The sequence below is a fragment of the Lepidochelys kempii genome, chromosome 26 (genome assembly GCF_965140265.1).
Source record: "Lepidochelys kempii isolate rLepKem1 chromosome 26, rLepKem1.hap2, whole genome shotgun sequence".
Classification (NCBI taxonomy): domain Eukaryota; kingdom Metazoa; phylum Chordata; order Testudines; family Cheloniidae; genus Lepidochelys; species Lepidochelys kempii.
In genome coordinates, this window is record NC_133281.1 from 5,201,119 (window position 1) to 5,223,655 (window position 22,537).

The 22,537-nt window shown below is 50.4% G+C and overlaps 1 protein-coding gene across 3 annotated transcripts in view; it reads right to left on the reverse strand.

Moving 5' to 3' along the window:
- GFRA2 (GDNF family receptor alpha 2) overlaps positions 1–22,537 on the reverse strand; it is a 98,002-nt gene that overhangs the window by 70,679 nt on the left and 4,786 nt on the right. For 2 of the 3 annotated variants that reach the window (XM_073325054.1, XM_073325052.1), the window contains exons 2-3: positions 12,615–12,914; positions 692–775 (exon numbers count right to left, since the gene is read on the reverse strand). In XM_073325054.1, coding sequence (XP_073181155.1) covers positions 692–775; positions 12,615–12,914 — 384 coding nt within the window. The remainder of the gene's footprint in view (positions 1–691; positions 776–12,614; positions 12,915–22,537) is intronic. The other variant, XM_073325055.1, reaches the window with a different exon arrangement.

The window sequence follows — 22,537 nt, forward strand, 5'->3', positions numbered from 1 at the left end:
GTTGGTCCAGCACTCTGCTCTCAGTTCCACTGTTTTAAACTCCAAGTAACTCCACAAAAATCAGTGCAGTGCCACCAGATTGGCACCAACATCACTGAGATTAGACTCTGCTGCAACAAGCGTTAATTATATATCTATACACGCTAACCCCAAGAGCCTGCTTCTGGTGCCCCGTATTTCATGGCATCACCAGTGCACGGTGTGAACCACTACCGAATGAGAAGAGTAAGGCTCAATTCTGCTCTCAGTCACACCAGCACAATCGAAATCTCTCCTGACTGGAGCTACTCTCGATTTGCACTTTTACTTGCTTGCTGCTTTATGTGAAGAGCATCTGCCCTGTAGTGTTTCACGCCTGCTTTGCACGGGTGGAAATAACAGCGTGAGGTGCAGGGCAATTGAGAATGAGGCCCAAAGCATTCTCAGTAGCAGCGCTAGAGATGTCACCGTTATCCATAGCTCCAGGCTGCAACATCTTAGTCACAGAATTATGATTGCAAGGCAGCCAGGGGAAGGGGGGCACAATATGAGATATTATGGGGTGGGAGATAGGCTGGAGAGGAAGGGATTGAGGAATGGGAACGGGAGCTAATGTTTTATCATTCCCCTGGAGGTTGGCAGAAGGTCTATTCACAGGCGAGAGGAAGAGAATATAAAACAGTGAAAGCATGTTTTGTTTTGCTTTTATTACCTGAGAAAATTGAAGCGAGTCTGAATATATCAGAGAGACGAGAGGTGACCGGCTCGTAAGGGGAAGCTTCATAAAATTCTTCTCCTGGAGTAGGGGAAAAAATAAAATAAAAGAGATTGAAACCCCGCACTGAATAAACCCAACAACCACCCATGCTATTACTGAGCTGCCTCCCCCAGCCACTGTGGGGGAAGCCAGTCATAAAACACGAAGGGGAATAGGTGCTAAATCCCATTGAATTTCAGCAGGATCCAGCCACGGAAATTCCTTTGACTCCTCTACAAATCCTATTCATCCTGGAATGTTCTGATGATTCATTTCTGCAGAGCTGGTCAAAAAAATTTGACCATAAAAATTTGCCCATAGGAAAATGTAATTGTCAAAATTGAGACTTTCCCCACAGGAAAATGTCAATTTCACCAAAGCTTTTTGATTTCCTGTTTCAGGAGAATTGAAACAAATGTTCATTGCAAATGGACACTTCAAAACTAAACAAAATTTTTTTTTCAGTTCAAAAAAATCTCATTTTGCCATGTCGCTCAAACCTGTTGACGTTTTCCCAGATTCAAAACTTCGGGGGATTTTTCTCCCCTGCTTTGCAGAAAGTGTCAGTATTTTGACAGTACCTTCCAATCAGAACAGAAAGTTATTTCAACATGTCAGAATTCTCCTCTCACCCCCGAACAGCTCTCGTTCAGGGCTTAGCCTTTGTTAGAATTATGGCCGATTTGGTGGGGAAGAAAGGGCATTTCCAACCTTGATTTGTATTGATAAGCAGCCCCCTACAGTTCCTGGTATCATTGGGTCCCTATCTAAATAATTTTGCAGCCTTCAGCACCATCATATCATAGCTCCTCCCAAACATTAATGACTTTACCTTCAGAGCCCCACTATAAATCTGATGTCATCCTCATTGTACAGATGGGGAAACTGAGGCACAGAGAGGTTTGTGTGAACTGAACAAAGTCATCTTGTAGCAGAGCTCAGAACAGAACCCAAGTCTCTTAACTCCAAATCCATCTTCTCACAAACACTTTTGCACATAGCAGAAAGGTGTATATTCAGGGGAAGGGGGAAATTTGAGTATTTTAATTACAAATCCAAATTTTTTGCTTCCAAGACCTTAATTGGGGTTTAATAACCCACATCTACAGACCCTAAACAGGCTCAGCAGAACGCAGCAGCCCCTTGCTAACAACCCCAACCACGGACCATAACTCTGCCAAAGATCATGGCATATTAACCCTTGGAGCATTGGTATGCAGAGAGCTAAAGAGCTTGTGGCTTTTCTCCAGGGCGGCTTCACAACTCTGTGGAACTGAGCAAAGCTGCCAGTATGACCAGTATACATAAAGCACCACACTAGGGGCCAAACCTTGGGACCACTCCCATTGACTTTAATAGTGTCAGAATTTGGAGAATTTCTCTCCAGGGCAATGAGCCCATTACTAAATTGCCTTCAAGCATCTCCAGGAGCGATACTAAAATTAGTTGCAGGTGATGATCTCTCTTGCACGCACACACACAAATTCCTAAACCAAACTGCACCCCAAAGAGCAGCCGTCAGCAAAAGTTAAGGGTGGGATGACAAGCAGAATAGGTCATGAGAGCATCTGTCCCTCTTAAGGAGAGATTCGTGAAAGGACCATTAATATTAGTCGTGGCCCCTGAATGCTCCCATTGTGCAGGGGCTCTTGCTAGAGAGAGAAAAAGAAAAAAATCAATGGAAGGCCACTCCAAGCTCCCAGCAGAAGACTGACCAACAGCCTTGTGCATCGATTTCCATTGTACCTAGCCATGCTTTCAGTGAGCTCCCAGCACATCTCTGTGGATTGGGAGAGAGCCAGGGCTTGTGGAGAGGGCCTGTCCGAAGACATTTCCTGCCCAGAGGAAGGGTTGGCAGACGCTGAAGTGCCCATCCTGGTGATAAGTGAGTTGGGGTTGCAGTGGAGGGATTAGGAGCAGATGAACTGCCACGCCACACATGGACCCATAAACCAAGGAGGACACTGGGTCTAACCACACTGCCCACACCGGCTCTCTGGAGGTGGAGGCTGGGCTGGGGATGGCTCCTTTCCAAGCTAGCTCTCTGCTGATCAGCAAAGGGGATTCTCCAGGAAAGGGGCAGATAATTAAACAGAGCAGCCTTTTTCCAAACCCAGCAGCCAGGCCCAGAGCCTGCTCGGGGTTATATCAGTATAGACCATTGTCTTCGGCGGCATTGACGCCGGCATAGCGGAGAGGAGAATCTGGTCCTGTCTGCCCAAACCAGTACTAGGAACTGTGATGCTAGAGTGGGAGGGTGTCTTGTGGGTAAGGCATGGTACCAGAACTCTGGGGAGCTGGTTCAATTCCTGGCTTGGCCATAGACTCCTTGTATGACCTGGAGCAAGACACTGAAGACCTGATTCTTAAAGGTATTTAGCTGTCTAACTCCCATTGCAGTCAAGGAGAGTTAGGTGCCCAAATACCTTTAAGAATATGAGCCTTAATCTCTCCATGTCTGTAAAGCAGGGATGACCATTCTTCTTTCGGCTGTTTAGACTGTAAGCTCCTGAGGCGCGACTGTCTCTTGCTATGTGTATACGCAGCCCCTGCCACAATAGGGCCCTGATCTCAACTGGGCCCTGAGGGCACTGCTGTAACACAAATTACAGCTAGCTACTTTTCACTGTTGGCTTCGGCTTGCACCCGCCACAACAGACCCCAGAAATAATCATGGGGATCTCCAAACACTTGAATCAGTGCTGGATTTAGCCTCCCCAGTCCTTGCCAGGAAAGTAGGTATTATTCATCTCTATTCTACATTACCCCGCACCACGTGCAGTCAGCAGGGACTGACTCCACCACCTCCAATGGCAAGCACAAGCCTCAATCACTAGAGCTAAAGGAATCACTATTAACTAGCCGCAATAACAGGCTCTTATCCCCTAGGTGGGCCAGCCACTAGCATGAAAACACAACATGATTTGGCAGAGCTTACAGAGGGGGAAGTGAAGCATGAAGCGATGGGTATGGACGGGCGACTCTACAGCAGACCAAGCCTTGGGGTTGGGATGACAAGTGGGTGTCAGGAGTAACAGGGGACCTCCAAATTCCACCTTCCGCCTGGGTTTCAGGTCTACAGATGTGAAGAGAACCAACTCTTTTCAGTTCGCTGGTGATTCCAAAATGTTTGTTTTGAGCTGAACCAAAACTTTGAGCAAATCAAAACACAGCTTGATTTTGAAACGTTTGAGTTTTGACTTTACCATCTTTAAACTGCTTTGATAATAAAATAAAGAATTTTGAAACAGTCGCTTCAAAGCAAAACACAAACATCGAGATTTTTCACAATTTTTTTTTCGCAAAACAAACCTCGCAATCTGTCAATTTTGGTAGACCATGCAGATGGTGAAAGAGAGGCATGGAGGATTCAAATCAGCCCTGATCTAAGCAGCTGCAACTCTTTGAAATCAATGGAAGTTCCATCCTCTTGTGCCAGAGCTGATTTTGCTCAGATAGTTCAAGTGATTTGCCCACTATTCTCAAAGGCAGAGCCAAAATCAGAACCCAGGAGTTCCAATATGGGGTTCCGCGCTTGCTCCCCAACATCAACACACACCGATATCCACACTCTCGGATCTGCTTTTTCTTTCTCTTGCTTCAAATTCAAATTTGCAAGGCTGATCTAAAGTAAGGCTACCTGCAGAAAAAAGGGGGCCCTCTCCTCATGAGAGAAGTGCTGGGATACCGCCCTTTACCACCAGGTCATGGATTCAAATCCAACCTAGGTCCATAGCGACCAAAAGCAATCGCTCCCATGAGATGTATGTGACGTGACTTGAGTGGGATTCAATTTCATTCCTAGTGTTTTAAATTGTTGGTACGACAGTATTTACAATCCCGCACCAAGCTCAGGGTTCCATTGCACTAGATGCTGTACAAATACAAAGGAAAAGATACTTCCTTCCCCAGAGAGCTTACAGTGTCACTAGGTAAAACAACACAGAATTTGTTCCCATCTGTAGGGTGGGGACAAGGCACAGAGAGACGAAGTGACTTGCCCAAGTCACAGAGGGAGTCTGTGGCAGAACCGGAAATAGAACCCAAACCTCCGGGCTCCTAGTCCAGAGCCTCAACCATCTCTCCAACTGTTGGCTGTTAAACCATCTCTCCAGACCTTGCCGCCACAAGAACACTCATCATGCTAATTGTCCTATCTCAGACTCGGTTGCCCTGGGGGTAGGAGGGTGTCTCTCTCTCGAGTGAAGGGGAACATGAAGTGAGCTTGCTCTGGCCCACAGATGATGCACCTACTCTGTGGATGAACAGAGGTCTCACACGGTGACCCAGCTGTTAGTTCCCTTGACAGGGAAGATGCTCAGCCAGAACAGGAGACAAGAGGCTTCTGTTTCTAAAAAGATTTACAAGCCTCCTAACAGACTGTGGCCCATGCCCGCTCTTCCAGGCTCTTCTGGATCATTCAGGATATTATTAGCCTGAGCAAGGCTGCTTTTGTCCCCCATAATTAAGAAGCCACTCAAAACCTTCTGCTGGAAAAGAGGCCTATTAATAGGCAGGAAGCAATCAGGCAGGGCCGGCTCCCCTTCCAGCAGCTCCTCCACGGACGGTTATAAATGCATTTCGCAACAGGAAATGTTCAAAAAGATCGTGAGGCAAAACTGGCTGCCAGGGAGCTGGGATTGAGCCACCCTCCTTCCCTGCTGCAGAGCAGAAGCAAGACCAGGATGGGACCTGGATAGTGGGGAGATCAGCAAGAGGACAGAGAGAGAGGCTCCCACCTGGCTCCAATAGCTTCCACCGCCATTCGGTGGCCTCTGAGAAATGAATTGGTGGGTCTCAGTCCACTTCCCCCTGGCCAGGTGTCTTCATGGCACGAAGGAGCTGGAGGAGTAACTCACGCTTAGCGAGCATGAGCGACAACAGCACGGCTATCGCGCCGTGAGCTGGAACACAAGCCTCCAGACGGTGTCGTGCTCACGCTGGCCACTCCAGACCGCCCCATCTCAACTGAGCCCAGATCACCTCAGCTCAGACACAGTACAGCCAGTCTCCCACAGGCTGTCCCATGGCCTCACTCTCTGTCCACCTACCTCACCTCCACGGCCCAGGGACCAACCCGGCCGAAGCCGCCAGGAATACACATTACACAGCACAGACACGCCAGCCCCAGTTCCAAGCTGTTCCCATGGCGACCGGCTCCTTTTGGCAATGGACTCCTGCCCTGCCCGCTGAATGGGCCTCGTGAGGAGTCCCGCGATCGGGTACCCAGCAGCCAGGAGGAAGGTGCCAATCGCCTTTTGGGAGGGGGCAGCAGCACTGCAGGCCCACAAGAGAAACTAGAAGGCGCCTGCTGGAATTAGAGACCACGGACTGACCTCCTGGAGGTGATCAAAGCAGACTGAGAGGAGCCTCAGTGATGTGAGAGAACAGAATTCCAGCCTCCAGGCTGGAAAGGAGAAGAGCAGAAGGAACACAGAGAAAAGGCAAGCTACAAGACGGCAGTGTCATCTAGTGCACAGAGCACTGGACTGGGGAATCACGAGACCAAAATGCTATTCCTGGCTCTGCCCCAGACCCTGCTTTGTGTCCACGGAGGAGCCACTTCTCTCTGTGCTTCCCTTCCCGTGTCTGCTCGAGCTAGATTGTGAGAGCTTTAGGGCAGAGGCTGTCTCTGACTATCTCGGTTGAAGCCTCTGCTAGAGTACTACAAACGAATATTGAAAACAACAACAACCCCACCCTCCTCTTGTGTTATTTTGGCCTGTTACCACGGGCTGGTGAAATTGAAAGGCTGTTAAAAGGAAAGGAAACACTTACGATCATTCTGTAAGAGTCCCTCGTTTAAATCCTGCCAACACGTTCGCCATGCTGGGTTTGCTAATGCTCTGATGACAAATGGCACCTTTATTAAAGTGTGTTTAGGAAACACTAACCTCTCTCTATATTGCTTTGCCAATGCAATAAATAATTAAACACCGGCTGAACCTTGCTGCTCGCTAGGAAAATTACCCAGTATTAAAAGGGCATCGAACTTCCCCTAAGCTGGCTGAGATGCAATTAACCGCTGGGAAAGGCACTGGGGTGAAACCAGCCAGGCTTAATGCAGGGAACTAAGCTGCCATGCACCAGGAGAATGCAAAACTTGCTCACTTGAGAAAGGTGAGCGAAGAGCAGGCTATTGGCCAGATGCATTGTGGGAGAATTAGCCTCTCTGAAGCATCACATATTGACAGTGTCAGAGCCAGGATACTGGCTAGATAGACCACTCTGATCCAGTGAGATAGGTGGGGGATCACTGCATTGAGAGATCTAGTTATGGAAGGAGATGGGATACCTGAACAGATTGTCCAAAGGTCTGCTGCACTACAGTGAGTCTACCTGCATAACGAGGTCTCTGAAACAAGATGGGATTTTGTATGATGGCTTTGGATGGTCCTGCAGCAGCTCCCTGCTATCCTAGTCCTGGGTTCCCCACATAGCTGTGCCAATGCCCCTCCTTGCTGGGCATCAGCACAACCTTCTACAGCTGGTCTGTTACCTACTGGTTAGACCACAGGAGAGGAGTCAGGAGTCTTCCTGGGTTCTACTCCTGGCTTCCCCGCCGACTCTGTGCATGAATTTGGGCCCTTTGGCCTTGTCATCACGATGGGAAAAGGTGTGTTCTTACCCCGTTAGCTAATATGTGGTAAGACAAGGTAAAATCTGAGTGAAGGCAAAGCTGTGCCATTCTCATGTGAGTTAACAAGTTGAGGTAAACCTAGGATCCTGGCCAGAGTTGCCATCTCACCCTGCTAACCTGTGTGAAAGCTACAGCCTTCCTTGTCTTCACTAGGATTTTACCCCATGTTAGCCAACACATGGTAAGAACACACCCTTTTTTTCCCTTCTGTTTCTTAGTTTCTTTCTGTGCCTCAGTTTTCTGCTCTGTGAAATGGGGCTAGTATTCTTCCCTCCCTCCTGAAGTTGTTGTTAGGCTAAATTCATTCATGTGTGCAAAGCCCTTTGAAATTGCTGACTGCACGGTGCTGAGGGGCAAATCACCATTAAGTAGAGATTCCTGCTTCCCGCCTGACTTTCTGGCCATCCAGCAGCAGAGCTGACCTAGAGGCTAGGGTTTACTTCCACCAGCTGACACGTGTTAAAACTACAACTTGCCTCATCTTCGCTTGCAATTTAACATCAGAAAAAAGTGTGTTTTAACCAAGCATGGGTGAAGGTCTAAGGGAGTCACCAGGGGCCAAAGGTTTCAGAGGTACTCAGCACCCACAGTCAGGGCCAGATTTTCAGCACGTTGGGTGCTGAGTGCTTTTGGAAACCTGGTCCCAATGTTGACTGCACACAAACTTACAACACTTTAATTAAATGAGTGCAAACCTCTGGGCGGACACTCTTATTCCAGTTTAAAAACTGGTTCTATTGGTTGAGCTTACCCCTGTACGTTTACCAACACACTCTAAAACGACACAAGCCCGGTTTAACCTCACTGAACAGTGTCCACACACAAAGTTTCACTGACTGAACTAAACTAGTTTAAAAATCACACTGATAGTTGAACAGGTGCCACTTTGTGGGTAGGCCGCGTTCTATTCTATCTCCAGCCTGGAGCCGCCAGGAAGTCACCGATGGAGGAGAGACCCGTGTAAGGAAAAGAGGAGGGTTACAGTTTTGGTTGCGCCGCATGGTTAGAAAGAGGAACTATTCCCCTTTCACTCCCCACCACACTCCCTTGGCTCTTAATTACATGAGAGGAAAAAATGAATTGCTTTCACTTGCAGGATGCACTCCTATGATGCTCTCTCTCCCCAGCTCCTTTCATCCTCTCTCTCCTGTTCTACCCTCTCTGCTTTATCCTTCCTTCCCCCAATTTTTCCTCCCTCCACCCCACAATCAGTTCCCACTGAGGCACCTAAATAAGGGCTGAGTTTTTCATGGGGCCTGCTGTGTACTGAATCTGCTGGTCGCTCCATTCAGGTGCCCAAGCAGGAGCCTTCGGGTACAGAGCTCTTTGAAAAACCTGGCCCTGAATCTTTAATGAGGCAGCATGGTCCAGCGGCTGATGCATCTGACTAGGAGTCAAGAGACATGCGGTATATCCTAGCTCTGACACTGACTTGCTGTGTAACCCTGGGCAAGTCATTTAATGTTCGCTGATTCTATTTCCCCACCAATCTTTAAAATGGGATAGTGAAACTCACCCCACTTTGTAAAACACTTGCAGATCCAATGTCCTTTGCAACTGGCAATTATTATTTCCCCAGGGCTCTTCTGAGTTCTCTACATGCTACCTGACCCTGGGCACTAGAATGTAGTCACTCTCTAGCACCTGCTTTTTGTGTGCGAGACACCCCAGTACACATAACCCACTTTTCACCTCTCTCTTACAAGGAAGCAACATCCACCATTTCATCTGCATGTACCGGGAGCATTCCCAGGCACCCAATGGTCTGCAATCCGCATTGTGGGCAAACGTATTAAGGAAAAGCTACAGAGATCGGTACGGATAGGGCTGGACGTATCTTGGCTGGCTCATCGTTGTGGGACAGCAAGGATGGATGATGCACCTCTGGCTGGAAAAGATCGTCCAAGGGGCAGCACAGGTGCAAGGGAAATGGGAGGGAGGCAATTTGCTCACTACAAATAGCAGCCCAGTGGCAGCTGGGATTGAGGCAGAGACTCAGGCTCATTCTAGTCACCAATGATACATTTTCCCATATCACAGAGCAACCCACTGGGGGATAGTCAGAAATGACTACGGCCTCTGCTCCATGCAGACAGAGGATGGAAATGACCAGGGGGGCAGCTACAGACTCAGGATTGAGGGGTATGGGCAGAGCTGCGAGAAGGAATCTTGCCAGCACCTGCCCACAATACACCAAATTCCAGCCAGCACTCCCAGCCCCTCAGGTCTGGGGGGTCCCCAATTCCACATCCTAGCACAGCCAGTCAGCTGAGCCACTGATTGTGATATATAGCAAGGGGGAGGGGAGGGCCCCCGACTTGCTGATGTAGGGAGGGGAGGGATGGGAAGAGACAGCTTCCTCCCCCATCCCTTTGATGAGGAGGAGAGAGTAGATAATCCTCTCTCCAATAAACAAACTGGCCCAGCGCTGACAAAATCCAATTTCAATTACCTGCACCGCTCCCCTCTCTGATTTACACCCTCACTGGCCTGCAATCACAGCTGCCTCTGGTGCATCTCGAGGCAGTTCATCTATGGAAACAGCCAGCTCCGAGATCCCCTCGTGCCCTTTCCACTGCTCTCGCTCAAACCCCACCCTTGCCAGAGAATGGCCAGTATTAAGAAGGTGCCTGGTTTTCTCCTAGAGAGCAGACTTAGGGCAGCTGACAGACTGCACATGGGGCTTTAGTACAGCCTACAGCCTGTTCCCAGCACATGCCCCTCTATGGCATGCACGCAGCGTCAAAGGCCTGTAAAGAGTCAATGACACCTAATGGCCAAAGCAGTAGCTTGGAAGCCAGGAACTCCTGAGTTGTAGTCCCCTTCCTCACTCTTCTTTTGGGGGAAACTGAGGCACGGGGAGCAGATGATCAGTCCCATCCTGAACTCAAGCAAGAGTTCTGCACTCACAGGGTTTGAAGCCGGAATCATATTGTAACAGATACAGGACCACTGAAAGCTTCTTGTCCAGAACGGGGATCAAACCCCAGCCCTCTTGCTCCCTGAGCACAGGCCCCTGCTGCTTGAGCTAAAGGAGAGTCTGCATAAGCTGCAAGCAGTGCAGGGCCTGTGGCACATGACTGCGCAGTTCCAACACCACCCACCAGAACTGGCACATAGCACTGTTAGAACAATCCTTTCTGCACTTATATAGACTCTTGTACCCGAGGATCTCAAGACACTTTACAGAGAAGGGGAAGGAACTTGCCCAAGGTCACTCATTGAATCAGTGGCAGAGCCAAGAACAGGAGCCAGGGCCATAGTTTGCTCGCACTGATGCCAGCATAAGTCTGAAGCAACTCCACTAACTCCAGTGCAGTTGCCATAATCCAGGCTGGAACAGAGCAGAAGACAACTAGGAGTCTGCTTCACCAGCCACGAGCCCACCCTGCCTGGCAGATGAGAATTCCCAGAGACAGCGAGTAAGGGGATGAGGTGCCATTCCCACCTGGTGAGCCTGGGCTTCCACTGGACACAGACAGCAGGAGCCAATACAGTGCAGGAGAGGGAAATGCTCCGCAAGCAAGGCCTGGGGGACACTCATATAGATACACGAGACTAGATTGACAGCCCGGAGCCTGCTCTGAGAGGGGGGCAGGCAAACAGCCCATGCACAGGCACCAACTGGAGACCTGGCCCTTTGACCCCACTAACGCAAACTGGAAATTAACTCCCCGCTCCCTGCGCGCTGAGCTCCCCTCTCCGTGACCTGTCTCGATGCCCCGACGTGTCTTCTCATTACAGCCCAAACTGCTCCACCGTGCGCAGCCCCTTCCGGGGTGAGGCTGCCTAGGATCAGCCTGGCATTCACAGCTTGGTTATGAAAAGGCAGCCGCACCAGAGAAGAGCCCAGCCCCACACTCCTCTCACTCCCATCAGCCCCTGTTCCAGCTCAGTGTGGTTCTTGTGAGGATGCTCCTTCCAGAATACTAATCAGCTGTTTAACATGGAGAGAGAGGCAGTCCCAAAGCCGGTCAGCCTGGGACTGCCCTCTGCGTTGGTGCAGCTCACCGAGCTCTCAGCCCCTGCCATTGGCGATGGCGGTGGGGGTGTGTGCAGGCACTAGGAAGCCTCATGGGCTCTCCAAGTCTGGCAAATTCCCAAGGCAGGGATGGGATGTGCCCGAGTCTAGAGGAAGAGAGAGTCTGGGAAAAGGGGATGGCGAGAAAGAATCTAGAGGGGGAGAGTGGAGAAAAGGGAGAAGAGTCTGGAGGGGAAGGGGCGAGTTTGGTTCTTTCTTCCCCATCCCCACCCATCGATTTGGCTTCTGTTTGATAATGAACAAGGTGAGAGATCTACCAGGGATCTAAACACTGAAACCTTGGGGGTTGAAAGCTGAGACATGCCAGTCCAAGACAGCCCTACTGATACCACTCCAGCTCTACCCAGGCTTACACCAGCCCGTGCTGCAGAATAACCTTGAACATTCTCCATGTAATTCCACTAATGCCCCATATTCCTGACCTGAAGAACACCCCCTGCTATTCCAGTCCTGGACTCCCCTCACAGCTCTGAAAATGCCCCTCAGTCCTTTCCTGCTGTTCCAGTCCTGGACTCTCCCTACACACACACTGCTCCACTAATGCTCTTCACTCCAGACCGGCTGGCCCCCTGCCACTCTCGTAGTAAACCCTCCTCCCAAATACACTAATGAAGAATCTGATTCTTCGCTGCCTGGCACTTGTGTCACCCGTTATCTCACCTGTGCAGAACAGGTACGAATCGCTCCCAAATCAGGACACCAGCGGGAATGTTTTACTTCCCCTTTGCACAGGTGTAAATGGCAATGAGAGAGAGAGAGAGAGAATCAGGCTCTGAACACATCTCCTAACTCACGCCTGCTTCATCAGCTTCCAGGACTAGCCACATGGGGTTCCTGGCCTTGCCAGAGTGGATCAGAACAGCTAGTGGATGAGAACTGTTCCCTCTCCACCCACCCCCAGCCACACACACCACTACTGAGCTAGCGGATCAGAACCCACCCACCTACCAACAATCCAATGGGCCGAAACCACCCCTCCAGCCATATCAAATGGATCAGAAGCAGAACAGCCCCCAGCTACTCCTGAGCAAACAGACTGGACCATCGCATAATGGTGCAGAAGGGCCCCTTTACCGCTGGCCCGTGGGATCAGCCCTCACCCTCACATAGCTCCGACGGGGCTAATCCATCAGAACAACTGCATATGGGGCACCCCCCTCCCCGAGGACCAAGCCCGCCCCACGCAGGACGCTTACCCTCCGTCAGCCCGAGGTGTATACTCCAGTAGATCTGAAGGCACTGCAGCTCCTTCTTCATGCCCCGCTTGCAGTGGCAGTCGTAGAGTGAGCTCTCCTGCAGCACCTCGAGAGCCGCCTGGCACTCCTTGTTGGCCAGCATAGTGTTCCTGTCCCGGCCAGCCAGGCACTGGCGCAGGGTGCGGTAACGGGAGCTGCAGCTCGACTCAGCAGCGCACAGCTCATTGGCCCGGACACAGTCCACTGGGGTACGCCAGCCATGAGGGTCTTGGCCAGATGCCAGGGAATGGAGGATCTTGTCTGGACAAGGGACGGGGAGGGGAAGAAAAGAAAGACCAGAGCGAGGTGAGTGATGATAGCCACAGGGCAGGGACGAGAGCCCTGCAGCAAAGCAATGCACTGCCCTTTCACAGCCCCTCATACTGACATATAGCCCCCCGCCCAGCCAGCCTCCGCTAGACCTGGGTCCCCCTCTCCCAATCCTGCTGATGCAACATGATCCTGACCCATAGTTCCTACTGCTCCACCAGCCAGGTCCGCACCCCCCCGAGCTCTGCCTCTTCAGCTGCATCCTGACCTGCAATCCCTCCCCCCTCCTCCTATATTAGCCCTGGGTTCCCCACTCCCCTCGGTGCTGCTCTGCTACACTCTCAGCTATACCAGTCCTGGACCAAGGAATCCATTTTGAAGCACTTGGAGGAAGGAAGGTGATGAGGAACAGTCAACCTGGATTCACCACGAGCAAGTCATGCTTGACTAACCTGACTGCCTTCTATGATGAGATAACTGGCTGTATGGATATGGGGAAAGCGATGGATGTGATATATCTTGACTTTAGCAAAGCTTTTGATATGGTCTCCCACAGTATTCTTGCCAGCAAGTTAAAAATGTATGGATTGGATAAATGGACTATACGGTGGACAGAAAGCTGGCTAGATTGTCGGGCTCAATGGGTAGTGATCAACGGCTCAATGTCTAGTTGGCAGACGGTATCAAGCGGAGTTCCCCAGGCGTTGGTCCTGGGGCCGGTTTTGTTCAACATCTTCATTAATGGATGATTGGATGGATTGCACCCTCAGCAAGTTCACGGATGACACTAAGCTGTGGGGAGAGGTAGATATGCTGGAGGGTAGGGATAGGGTCCAGAGTGACCTAGACACATTGGAAAATTGGGCCAAATCTGATGCGGTTCAACAACGACAAGTGCAGAGTCCTGCATTTAGGATTGAAGAATCTCATGCATGGCTACAGGCTGGGGACTGACTGGCTAGGCGGCAGTTCTACAGAAAAGGACCCAAGGATTACAGTGGACGAGAAGCTGGATATGAGTCAACAGTGTGCCCTTGTAGCCGGGAAGGCTCCTGGCATATTGGGCTGCATTAGTAGGAGCATTGCCAGCAGATCGAGTGAAGTGATTATTCCCCTCTATTAGGCACTGGTAAGGCCACATCTTGAGTATTGCGTCCAGTTTGGGGCCCTCCACTATAGAAAGGATGTGGACAAATTGGAAAGAGTCCAGCGGAGGACAAAGAAAATCATTCAGGGGCTGGGGCACATGACTTACAAGGAGAGGCTGAGGAAACTGGGATTATTTAATCTTCAGAAGAGAAGAGTGAGGGGGGATTTGATAGCAGTCTTCAAATACCTGAAGGGGGGTTCCAAAGAGGATGGAGCTCAGCTGTTCTTAGTGGTGGCAGATGACAGAACTCAAGTTGCAGTGGGGGAGGTTTAGGTTGGATATTAGGAAACACTATTTCACTAGGAGGGTGATGAAGCACTGGAATGGGTTACCTAGAGAGGTGGTGGAATCTCCATCCTTAGAGGGTTTTAAGGCCCGACTTGACAAAGCCCTGGCTGGGATGATTTAGTTGGGGATCGGTCCTGCTTTGAGCAGGGGGTTGGACTAGATGACCTCCTGAGGTCTCTTCCAACCCTAATCTTCTATGACCCCAGTTCAGCTCTGCAGCCCACCTGCTCTTTCAGACCTGGGATTCTCTTGAGCAGAAGCTGTCTGTCATGCCTAGCTCATAAGAGACTAAGTGGTGCCATAGCCTCATTTCTCCTGCGGCCAGGTTCCCAGAGTTCACTACCTCTCATAGCACTAGTAGATTGGTCCTTACAACCCTCCGTTAGCCACATTTTCCAGGTGGGGAAACTGAGGCACCACACCATGAAGCAACTCAAGCAACATCACATAGCAAATTAGGAGCAGAGAGGGGAATAGAAGCCTGAAATCATTGCTGTCAGTCAGTTGCTCTAGCCACTAGAGAACATTGCACTGCACATATAAAGCCGTATATTTGTAGTCAGTGATCACATCAATATGAGTTTCATTGCTTTTCAGTCTGAAGTATCCTTACAATATAATGAAAATCCTGCATATTAAAAATATGAGAGGCAATGAAAAGATGTACCATGCAATAAATCTGGCTTAGCTCTTATGATGACAGTCACAGAAGGGTTAATTTTTCACTCTCTGAAGGACCTAGACAACAACCTTCCATGGAGGCCATCATCAGGGTTTGAACTCCCTGCCTTCAACACCAACCTCTGCCATTTGAGCTAGATGAGTACGTCCAGTAGCTGGCAGCCGTAGTAAACTGTTATCCTCCAGGGGAGCAGCCACTACAGGGGAAGGCAGCATGCACTGTGCTAGCATGAGACATTGGGAAGCATTAGCAGGTCCTCAGGATCACTGATCAGCTACAGAGAGCTCTTTTCCAGGGCTGCGATGTTTGTCACTGACTAGCCTTATTAGAGCTTAGAGAAGAGGTGGTGCAGGCCTAGTCTCTCCCGCTGAAAGAAAAGATCAGCTCACAAACCTGCAGTAAGTCATCCCTCAGTAGACACTACAGCAGAACTCACTCGCAAGAGTCAAACTCCTACTGGACTCTTCAACACCCTCCTCCTGGTTATAAGGGTTTTACTCTTCCACCTTGGGGGCGGGGGGGGGGGAGAAAAATACCATGTGACTTATGCAACCGATCGCAACACAGCTCAAAAAATGAAGGCCGTCTCAGTGGATCATGTGCTGTCAATCCACAGGATAAAACAAAGCCCACTGACTCCATTGCACTCCGCTCCAGGTGTGTCCCAATGTCAGGTTCACAGAACCCAGGATGTTCCACCTAAAAGGATCTTCTTCTCAGCTTGCAGCCACCCATTGAAATAAGGGCGGGACGGGGATCCTTGTAAATCTGGTCACACTCCACTTCCAGGTCTCTCTGCCCCTCCTGTCCCAGGCTGCACTGATATGTCAAGGAAGGTCCATGTTGTCACCTGATTATGTGTAACCTCTATTCAAGTTAAGGGCCAGATTTTCAACAGAGCTCAGTGTCCATTACACATCCGCTGGTTCCCAACTCAATGGGTTTGTTGAGGTTTAGTCCCCCACTGGTGACTGCAATGACTTCATTGGGATGACCCCCCCTTTCCCACCAGCGTCGGGTTATGGACTAGTGGATGGTCTGCCAGACTGGGACTCAGGAGAGCTTTACTCTATTCCCAGCTCTACCACAGCGCTTATGTGGGACCATGGGCAAGGCACATCACTGCCCTGTGCCTCAGTTTCCCCTCCTGCTTTTTGTCTGTCTTCTAAATTGTTAGCTCTTAGGGACTGTCTCTTACTGTAGGTATATACAGCACCGAGCACAATGCGGTCCAAATCTTGACTGAGACTTCTAAGTGCTGCCATAATGCAAATAATAGTAATAAATAATCTATCCTATTGCTGCTTATTACGACGTCCCCCAGTATGGAACAGCCTGCAACTTAGGCATACTGGGAAGGCAAGATAAGCAAACCCTATGAATACGGTGGGAGTTTATTTCTCATCTTCTAGGTTGAAACCACCAGGCTCCTCTCTCCTGTGGCCAGATCTCTAGAGGTGCAATAACTCCCAAAGCCCATACGTGGCCTTTACATAGCTCATGAACTTGTCCAGGAGCTAGACAGGCACATGTAATAGGCCCACCCTGACAGAGGAGGAAACTGAGGGTCAGCAAAGTGAAATGACACATTCCAGCCCCTGCAGGGAGTCACTGTGAGACAGAACCCAGGATTCCTGACTCCCCAGTCTGAGTTCAACCCACTAGATCACACCTCTTTTCCATTTAAGCTCTGATCCTGTATTCCGTCCTTGCTGCAAATCCCCAGTGACTTTAATGCAGGGTGGTGGCTGAGAACTTCCTGTATCTCACTGTTTAATTCCAAAGTCAACAGGGGTCCTGACCAGTTGTTTGTAAACCAGCCCTCGCACAGAGAGAGCCCAACATCCTGTTCTGTGAATCTGGAATGAGTCTGCTGAAGTGACTCTGGATTTGTAGCACTGTATCCTTGAGCAGACGGTGGCCTGGCTGCACCAGATAGGGGCAAGCAGAAGAGGGAAGAGTCCAGCTCGCCAAAAGAAATGCCTCGAAAAGTAGCAAATTCCAAAAGAAATAAATAAAGCTGGAGTATTCTGTGCTCATGGAAGGTCTTGACCTGGCAGTTTTTGTGCAAACAACAGAGAGGGCCCTGAGCAGTCCCCCTGTGCTAAGAACTGGACCACAGCCCAGAAGGCAGTGCCCCTCTTCCTGCAAACCCTAATGCTGTTTCTAGAGGGAAGCCGATGTCTGGAGCAATCTGCCCCAGGAGCTGCTGGCAGATTCCACCTTCCCCAGGGTGCTGGGGTAAGAGGAACAGTTAATATGCAGGGCCTGGTTCTCCTCCCACTCACCCCGGAGGGAATCAGGAGCTGCTGGAGTTCCCAGTAGGAGTCGGCTGTGGTGGGCAGCTCAGAGTATCAGTGGTACCAAATATAGAACTACTTTTGCTCAAGCTGACTGGTTGTAACTGATGAGTCGATTTGGGAGTAAGGAGCAGCTCCTCTCCCCACACCCAGAACACGCAGGGGCTCTTCTCACCTTCTGGAGCATGGAACACAGCATATCTCACATGACCCATCTCCTTCAAATGCAGGCCACCCAACGGGCCCTGATGGACATGAGTCCTGGCTTCTCTTCTTGCCTGGCTGAGTAATGCCCTGAGCTTTCTCAGCCGCACGTCACTGGTGGGTGAAAGCATTCAACACCCTCTAGCTTTGAAGGGGTTCGGAACCTGGCTCTGCTTCCAAATCCTGCAGCTCAGCCCTGTCTCTGCTTAAACCAGAGACAGGCAAAGGGTTGGGTAACCCGCTGGCTAAGCGTGCGTCCAATCACCCTCTAGTGGCTGGTCCACATAGAAAATAAGAGTCTACTCCTGCTGCCAGCTAGTGAGTTGCACCTACCACTCAAGCAGTAGCAGTCTGTGCTGAACATTGCAAGTTAAAACCCTGCTGGGAATCTGGGCACTGGGTTATTCTGTTTGGATCAAAGCACAAACATGGAGCTCCCAGCCAAGTTCACTAAGGCTCAGGCAGCCTCTGAGAGTATATGTACACTGCAGCTGGGAGATGTAATTCCCAGCTCTGGCAGACATACCCATGCTAGCTCTGCTTGAGCTAGCATGCTAAAAATAGCAGTTTGGCCATGGCAGCTCAGGCAGTGGCTCGAGCCAGCTGTCAGAGTATGCACCTAGGAAATCAGATGGAGTTATACGCAGGCGGCTAACCCAGGCTGCCACCCGTGCTGCCGGAGTCACACCGCTATTTTTTGTGGGCTGGCTGGAGCTAGCATATGTACGTCTACTTAACCTGGGAATTACACCTCTCAGCTGCAGTATAGACATAGCCGAGTGAATGTGCAACTGTTTCACATCAAAATTACATGAAATTCCCCTCTGGTTTCCAAAAAAAAAAGAGAGAGAACAAAACTCGCCTGTTTCAACGAGCAATCCTGAAGCGCCCAGCTGCTTTTATAGTGATTACATTCACAGGAACTTGGAAGGTAAGGAGATATGTAATTATCCAATAAGACTAGTGGTCTGATACAGCTTATTTGGGGCTCTAATAAAAACCAGTAAAGACTCTGCAAAACTCAAGCAGACAGTAACCAAAGGAAATATTTGCACAAAAGGGAATCACTAGGGACATTTCCTCCATCCCTTTCCCCATGACTGAACACTGTCCAGAGCTCAGCACTACCTCCTTTCCCTGCCCCAGCCTCCCCTTCATCCAGCCAGCTCCCAGATGTATTCCCCAGCAGCCCAAGTTCTGGTTTGTTGTGCAAACTGGATTCAAGATAGGCCATCAGTCAGCTGAACTATCTGGTGCTCCCTGTCGCAGCTCTCTCCCAAAGTAGTTTCCCCTGTACGATTCCAGCAGACCTCACTGAAACATTCACACACATGCTTCATCCCTGACCGGTCCTCCTTCCAGACTGTGCAGGCATTAAATACCTCAAGCCTCCAGCAGGTTTTTAAAGGGTCTCGCAGCTGTATTGCATCTGTTGCTCACTGTACAGCAAGGTCATGCTGGCCAGTTTGGCTGCAGGGTTTGCTCTGTTAGGGAAGATTGTGCAGGACATGGCTCCTTCCCTTTGGTGTTCAGGGATATATCTCCTTGGACCAGCATCTCTGCAGTCTTTCTAAAGCACAGATCCAAAGATGGGAAACAGTCCGTCCTCCACCAAGCCATTCCAGAAATTCAGCAGCTGCAGAGCACCAGCCTTTCACCCCTGCAGAGTTCGGGACCAGTTCTAGTTCAGGTCCCCAGTGCATTGAGTCTGGCAGGTTTAATTTTTAGCCCAGGTGAAAGTTTGTCCCCCTTGTGCCAAAACATGCCACTGGAAATGTCAGCTGCCAGTACTGGAATAGCAGAGAGGGCTGCAGGCCAGGAATGAGGGGCATCAGCACAGCTGTGGGGGAGTCTAGAGCTGGAATAGCAGCGAGGAAGGGGGCTATGGGTTGGCAGGAATGGGCACTAGCAGTGTGGGAATAGCAGGGGTGCTGTAAGCCACGGCTGAACCATGTTGAGGGCTCGCGGCTGATCAGTGGAGTATGCTGGAGGTCTACATTGGGCCACTAAACGAGCTTTGGAGGTATAGGACCTGATTCTTAGTTATGCTGTTGGGGCAGCGTAAAGGGCCAGGAAACAGCCCCCGGTTGGTGTAGTGCTGTAGAGCAGCATAAAAGCAATATACTAGCCCAGCTCCCCAGGAAGGTGGGGATGGGACAGTGGCGGGGAAGGGGCAGGGCTTGCATATTGCACTGTGGCCATTCTCTGCTTTCATGGGAAGGAGAACATAAGCTAGAGCAGCCCTGAGGTTTATTGGCTCTCCATAGGCCTCGTCCTGGAAAATGTTACTGAAGTGAGCAAATGAATTTGAGGGGAAGGGAATGTAATCCCTAGCCAATGTGGCCAGCTCCTGTGATTTTATCAGGAGTCTCACAATAATTGCTTTATTTTCTTAAAGCCCCAGCTTCTGGAGTCAGGTGAATACAGAAGAATGTCAGCTTCCATAAAAAGAAAAAGCTTGATGCTAGCCCTACTGGTTGGGAGAAAAAGCTTCAAGATGTGATGTGGAAAGGCTCAAAAACCAAAGGCAAAGAAACAAATCCCAAATGGGATTTTTTTTTAACCTCATGAGTTTTGGGGCATCGGACTCAGGATTCTTGAACACTTGGAGTTGGCGATGCTGTAGATTGGATACAGCCATGCAGGGTATACTAGATACTCAGCTTACACACAGCTAGCGCTGACCTTCACATGAGCTGGCAGGAGATCTACTAAAAACGGTGTGTCTTTCCCTTCCACTTAGCTCCTGCCCCTGAGCAGAGTCATGCCTGGGCTCCCTGCCTCCCCCGTCTCTCTCTCTCTCTCTCTTTTCCTCCTTCTCCAACCAGTATAATTGGATCCAGACATAATCATTCCATTTCTAAGCAGGGGCTTCACTGGATTTATTCGGGGGGGAAGGGAGTATTTCTTTATACTGAACAATATTCCACCGAATTTAAAACCAGGCCTTTCACCAACAGGTTGGAAATGAAACCCGCAGGGCCCATGGACTGGCGGCGAAGATTCCATACGCTGGAGCCTAACATACAGGTGACGGTGGAAGAAAAATGCCTCTTTAAATACCCAGCCAGAAAGGCTCCCTTCTTCTCTGTGCCTGGGGTGTGACAGATTGTACCCCCCCACACACACACTTCAGTCCTTGCTAATGCCCATGGGCCTGCTCCCACCCAGCCTTCAAAGGTGAACTCCTGATTTTACAGCCCTGCCTACTGCGCCATGGAAGTGATTCTTTCCCGCCGTGTGCTCTGATAACGAAAAACACTAGATATAAACAGAAAATGTCCGGCTGGGTCTAGCCTCAGTGTACCAATTTCATCTTATCCCCCGCGGAGGGTCACTCTGGCCAGGTATGGAAGTGAGACAGTGACACCTAGAGGCAGCTGGGAGGCCCATGCTAGCTTCATTCTGAGAGCAGATCCGATTCCACCTGCAGCAAGGACAGTGAGGGTCGCTTGGCTTTGTTGTGAGTGTCTTTAGCCGTGCTCACTGCTTTCCTACCGACCTGCATAGCGGCTGATGATGACCTTTTCATTCGCTATTATGTTCATGGTTTGCTCTTCTTCTCTGCCACTCTCAGACACGTGCCGTCCTGGAAGCTGAGTGCTGCCCTAGGTTCGGCACCTAACACAAGCTTTTCATGTGTGGACCTGAGATCAAACCTTCACTTACGTTGCAAGTTAGTGATTTATCCTGCGCGTCCTTTGAGAATATTAGTACACCATTCAGTGCACAGGCAGAGAGAACAAAAAGCTAAGGACTGGGAATAACCAGCCTTGAAGGGGAATTGTGCAGTCCAGGACTGAAATAGCAGGAGGGATTGCAGGTCAAGACGGAGGGGCATTGGCAGAGCTAGAGGGTGAGGCAGTAGCCAGAACTAGAATAGCAGGGGGTGCTGCAGGTCAGGAGCGAGGTGCCATGGCAGAGCTGTGTGTGGGGAGAGGACTGGACAGGGGATGGTGGAGGTCAGAACTGAGGGGCACTGGCATAGCTTGGGGAGGGAGCCCGGGACTGAAATAGCAGCGGGCATTCCAGGTCTGAATCGAGATGCCTTTGCAGAGCTGTTCACTGGAAATGTGTCCATCACTTGCCCTCAGGCCAAAGAGCAGAGAGTAGATTTACTTCTCATTTCAGCAGATCTCTGACCTTTTGGGCCATCACTGAATCTTGTTCCATTTGGGCAGACATGAAAGGTGTCCCGGTAACTGGCACTGTCGGTGTAAGAGACCGTAGCTCGAGACCGCATCCAGCCGAGCGATGAGGAGCAAATTTACCCTTGCCCTGCTGGAAGTTCTTCTCGTCCTGCTGATACTATACTCCAGGTGGGCTGGATGAGGGATTCATGAGGCAGAACGGCACTGGAATATTGCTGTCAGACCTCCGGTTCCATGCACAATCTCAGAGCTGAGCGGGCTTGTTCTCCCCATTCCAGAACCGCAGCCACTCTGAGCCAGCCCCTCACATATGGAAAGCTAAACGCTTTGCCCAGGCAACCAAAAACTCCAGAAAGGGCTGCTGGAGGGAGGGATCTGCCCATCTCCCCAAAGCTAGCTCTTCCTCCCAGTGCCCCATCTCTGCACACACTCAGATTTACATCAGGGATGACGTTGGCCCTTAGTTTCTCATGGTCTCGCTGCTGAGTTAAGCCCCAGTAGGCCTAGATCCAGACCCAGGTCTCCCCTTTCTCAGGAGACAAAGGGAAATCCATGCTCCAATCTTTCCCAACAAGGTTCCACAGCTCAGTCTGAAGTGCCTTCTCCATCCTGCCATCCTCACTGGATTCCCTTCAGCCATGCTCCTCACACCCCAGCCCAGCCTCCAGCTTGACTCCTGAGCTGCACGCGTGAATGCACGGGATTGGTTTACATCAGGGGCTGAAGGGCAGGCATGGCAAAGGGGGAGCCAGGTCCGGAGGCCACGCTGCTCCAGAAAATGCTGCCAAGGCAGATGAGAAAGACAAAAAGCCTTGTTCTGATGTAATGAAAAGAGAGCC